The following is a 5,159-nucleotide window of genomic DNA, read 5'->3' as shown; positions in this document are numbered from 1 at the left end:
GCATGTTACAGCTCCAAGATAGGGCCATAAAGTATATTAAGGTGGAGGAAAGTATGAGGAAGACGGTGGTGAACAACGAGCCTGCTGGTAGCAAGAAGCGAAAAACTGATCTGAAATATAATGCTAAGGACAAGTATCTTAGAACTGAGAAATACGTTGATTCAACCCCGAAGAAGGGAGGACTTAGACAAAAGTTTACCGAATATGCTAAGCTGAATGCTCCTAGAAGCCAGATCTTGATGGAAATCGAGAAAGATAGAGATGTTTGTTGGCCCAAGCCCTTGAAGGCTGATCCTGCTAAGCTAGATAGGAGCAAATATTGTTGATTTCACAAGGATACTGTTCATGACACTGATGAGTGCCGACAACTGAAGGATGAGATTGAATTACTCATTCGGAAAGAAAGACCGATGAAGTATACTGGAGATGGAGGAGATAGGAATAATAGTGGAAGAATGAACTTTGATGATCTTAGGAAGGCTCAGGATGATCAGGGGCGAAACCCCCAACCCCGAGGGCCGGTGATAAACACCATCTTTGGGGGATTTAGCCTCGAGGGCCAGTAATAAACACAATCTTTGGAGGACCAACTGCAGCTAGATTGTCTATGAACTCAAGAAAAGCTTATACCAGATAAGTCATGCACATAGTGGGGGAAGCTCCGAAAAGGGCCAGGACCGGAGTAACAATGGTGTTTGATGATTTCAACTTGGAAAGGGTCAAGTTTCCTCATGATGATCCCCTAGTCATAACACCCATAATAAAGAACAGTCCGGTGAAAAGAGTCCTTGTAGACAATGGAGCATCAATAGACATCTTACTCTATTATACCTTCATAAGAATGGGTTACAATGATTCTCAATTGACCCCAACTGATATGCCGATATATGGTTTCGATGGAGTTGAGTGCCCTGTAGAAGGGATAATTAAGCTGCCTTTGACTATGGGTCAAGAACCAAGGCAAGCAACACATATGTTAAACTTTGTGGTAGTAAAGGATGGATCAACTTATAATGTAATCATGGGAAGAATAGGAATACATGCTTGCAAGGTAGTCCCCTCTTCTTACCATTTAGTGATGAAGTTTTCCACCCGAAACGGGATTGGAGAAGAGAGATGAGATCAAAAGATGACAATGAGTTTTTATGTAGCCTCCCTTAGGGCCGATGGAGTTGGGGGGCAGGTTTTACCTATCCAAGATTGGGATATTCGCGAGAATGATGAAAAAAGAGGGAAGCCCGCAGAAGACTTGATTCCAATCCCTTTGGTTCCTGAAGATCCTGAGAAAGTGACTTTCATTGGAGAATCACTAGAGGAGCCACTTAGAGGGAAGCTGGTGAAGTTTTTACAAGAAAATAGTGATGTATTCGTGAGAAGTGGAATTTATATCCACTTAGAATGCTTCGTAAATGCTCGAATTGGTAATTTGTACTCAAGTTATTTGTGTTTTTGATGTATTTTTGTAGTGTTTTGCATTTCAGGGTATATTTGGAAGATGGAACATATTTACATTGTTTCTATGCTAAAAGGGTGTTAGGATGGAGCCTCGGGAGTTAGCACGAAAGAAACCAGCAATTAAAGTCAAGGAAATAAGAAAAATCAGAATTTCTAGAAGGTCAGGGCGGTCGCGCTAGTCTTGGGAGCGACCGCGCCTATTTGTCAGAAAGCGAGCGCGCCCACGCTGGTATGCGGGGCGGCTGCGCTGGGTCGGGATTGCAGAATCCTAATTGGAATATAATAATAATTTTTCTGACCCCAGATTGTATTGGGATTATATAAAAAGCCTTTTGAAGACGTTTTTGATAACAACGGGAAAAAGGAGAGAGCAGTAAGAAGACCTAATAGCATAATATAAAGAAGGAGAAGAAGATCTTGTAAGAAGATCTTGTTTTTACTTGTGATTCTTTGATTAAGTTGTAACATTGGATGCTTGTTTTCTTATTCGTTTGAACATTACACTCTTGTTAATGTACTTTTGATTATTATTCAGTTTATAAAGATCTAGTTTTTATACCATGCTTTCGTTGGAACCCATGGTGACAATGAGTTCGGTTATGAACTAATCATTATCATGGGGTTCTAACGGATTTACTTATGGATTTCTACAGTTAATTTGTTTCAATATCTTGGTGTGTGATGATTGATTGATATCCTAGTATTGGTTGTGCTTATTCATCTTATGTGCATAGCTAACATATAAGATAACGTGTTAATCTCTATTGAAGCGAAAGTGAATATAGAGGTTTAGAACTTACCATACTAGCATAGGCTCATCTATAATTGTTATGCATAATTTGTAGGTAATTTTAACCATCTTACTTACCCTATGTAATCACAATAGATAACTTGCACATTAAATCGTTATGTTTTCAAACTTTATAGACATACATGGTCTAAGTATAATTGGTGTCTACTTAGCTTCTATCTCTTTTGTAGATGTCTAGTTGTAGGGTATTCATGCAATGAAATTTGGCGTTTAATAGTTTCGTATTATCTGATTAGTTCTCATCACCATTGTATGCTAAGGTTTAGAACAATGACTTTGAATGAAGTATTTAATGAAGTTAGAATCCCATGTTTGTCTCATATAGTTAATTCAATCACTTTTATTCTTAGTTAATTGCATGTTAGTTTAATCTTAGTTATAAACATCTCAACTTGTTATTATTTTAGTATTGAGTGATAGCCATACCATTGTTGCATAGGTGCATAATCTTAAGTTAACTAAAAAGAGTCTCTGTGGGTACGCATCTGATTTATATCTTATACTACTTGCGAATGCATATACTTGCGTGTAATTTTAGCACATGTTTTCGCCCTAATTCGTATGGTCACCAACTGATATACCTGGCATAGACCCGGAGCTGATCACCCACAAATTGAACGTAGATCCGAATCGAAAGACCGTGAAGCAAAAGAAAAGGAGTTTTTCCCCTGAGAGGCAGGAGGCAATCAAGGAAGAAGTAGAGAAGCTCTTAGAGGCTGGTTTCATTGAAGAGATACAATTCCCAGAATGGTTAGCAAACCCTGTAATGGTAAAGAAGGCAAATGGAAAATGGAGGATGTACATGGATTTTACTGATGAATGATGTTAAATCCTGCAAAGTATGCTTTTGGAGTGGGATCAGGAAAGTTCTTGGGATTGATAGTCCCCAAGAGGGGAATCGAGGCAAATCCTGATAAGATAAAGGCCATTCTGGACATGGAATCTCCAAACATAATCAAAGATGTTCAAAACTCACCGGAAGGGTTGTTGCTTTAAGGCGATTTATCTCCAAATATGGAGACAAGTGCCTACCATTCTTCAAAACCCTGAAGAAAACAAAAGGTTTCATATGGACTGAGGAAAGTCAAGAAGCGTACGAAGGGTTGAAGAAATATATAGTCCAAGCCCCGTTGTTGGCAAAACCAGACCTGGACGAGACTTTGTACTTATATTTGACCGTTTCAGAAAATACATTAAGTGCTGTATTGGTTAAGGAGGAACTTAGAGTCCAGAAACCCATATACTATGTTAGTAAGATTTTGCATGGAGCTGAGTTGAATTATTCGATTAGAGAAAAGTTCACTTTAGCCCTGGTGATGGCCTCAAGGAAATTGCGTCCTTACTTCAAAGCTCATAAAATCAAAGTGATAATAAATCAACCTTTGAGAAACATCATCCATAGTCCTAAAGCTAGTGGAAGGATGATTAAATGGGCTATTGAGTTGGGAGAATTCGACATAAAGTATAATCCATGAACGACGATAATAGCCCATGCCTTGCCTCACTTCGTGGTTGAATGTACCATCCCCAACCAAGAAGTCGGGGGGTAGGAAGATACCTAACCTCAGGATATGGAGGGAAAAGAAGATAAAGAAGGAGGACATAATAAGGACAAGGAATTATGGGTTCTCTATTTTGATGGAGGATCAAAAACAAATTCGAGTGGAGCAGGGCTAGTTTTACAAAGCCCCGATGGATTCTTGATTTAATATGCTATTAAGTTAGATTTTCCAACTACAAATATTGAAGCCGAGTATGAAGCTCTGATAGCTGGCCTTAGCCTAGAAGGAACATTGAGGGTTAAGAAAATGAAAGTCTGTGGAGATTCTAAGCTTGTCATATCCCAGGTCAAGGGGGAGTTTGAAGCAAGGGATGAAACTATGGCAATATATGTGCGCCTAGTGAGGACCGTGATGACTCAGTTCGATGAATGCCATGTTAAGCACATTCCAAGAGAGGAAAATGGTAAGGCATATGCATTATCAAAGTTCGCCTCGTCAGAGATAGAGAAAAGTTCGGGGAGTGTGTACTTCCGCATTTTGAAAACTAGAAGCCTTGATGTTAAGCTTGTTGCCCCTATAGGGCTGGGGACATAACAGATAGATCCTCTTAAGGCTCATCTTCAAACTGGGTGGCTTCCTAGTGATATTGTTGAAGCAAAAAAGTTGTCTGTGCGAGCCCTAAGATATTTTATGATTGATGGGATTCTTTATAAAAGGTCCTTTGTAGTTCATTATTTAAGATGTCTCAGGCTGGATGAAGCCCGACTGCTTTGGATAAAGTGCATGAGGTTATATGTGTTGGATCTATCGAATCTTGGCCCTGCATTTTATGATATTAATTAAAAGAGTACGAATAAAACATTAACCTTAATCGCTACGATGCAAGCGATTCAAATCCACGTCATCTACTGTATTCCCTGATTCTCCTTGGATGAAGTGTGGGCTCCGATCTACCAAGGTGTACCTCTCCCAAAGCTTTGAAATTCCAAAACCCTAGTTGGCTCCTTGAGAAAAACGGCTGCCTCTCTCAAAACCTAGGATGTGATTTCATTTTTTTTGCGTGTTAACCCTAGCTTTAGGAGAATAAGAATATTTATAGGCTATAGTAGGGATCAAGGACCATTAGGTCAGGCCTTCTAATGACATTCCGGGCCAAGCCCAATGTCATTAAATATTAATTCAATCCACTAAAGAATTAATATTTGCACTACCTTTCCTAATTCTGTAAATTAATTATTTAATTCGGCTCCCATATTAATTGCTTATAAATTCCCCATCTTTAAGATATCGCATGTCCATTAATTAAATTAATTACTAAAAATTAATTTAATCAATATCTTTTATCCTTGATCATCCACTCAACCTTATAATTATGCAAGAACAAATCTGCC

General features: G+C 38.8%; 1 protein-coding gene across 1 annotated transcript; it reads left to right on the top strand.

The window, feature by feature from the left end:
• Window positions 1-1,129: 1,129 nt before the first annotated feature.
• LOC141665755 (uncharacterized) lies at window positions 1,130-4,362 on the top strand. Its single transcript, XM_074471736.1, has 3 exons — window positions 1,130-1,363; window positions 1,467-1,482; window positions 4,016-4,362. The coding sequence occupies exons 1-3, from the start codon at window positions 1,130-1,132 to the stop codon at window positions 4,360-4,362; spliced, it is 597 nt and encodes a 198-aa protein (XP_074327837.1).
• Window positions 4,363-5,159: the final 797 nt, after the last annotated feature.

This window comes from Apium graveolens, chromosome 6, assembly GCF_009905375.1.
Source record: "Apium graveolens cultivar Ventura chromosome 6, ASM990537v1, whole genome shotgun sequence".
NCBI classification, from domain to species: domain Eukaryota; kingdom Viridiplantae; phylum Streptophyta; class Magnoliopsida; order Apiales; family Apiaceae; genus Apium; species Apium graveolens.
Note: the sequence above shows the minus strand (reverse complement) of the source record. Positions and strands in the feature narration are given on the sequence as shown.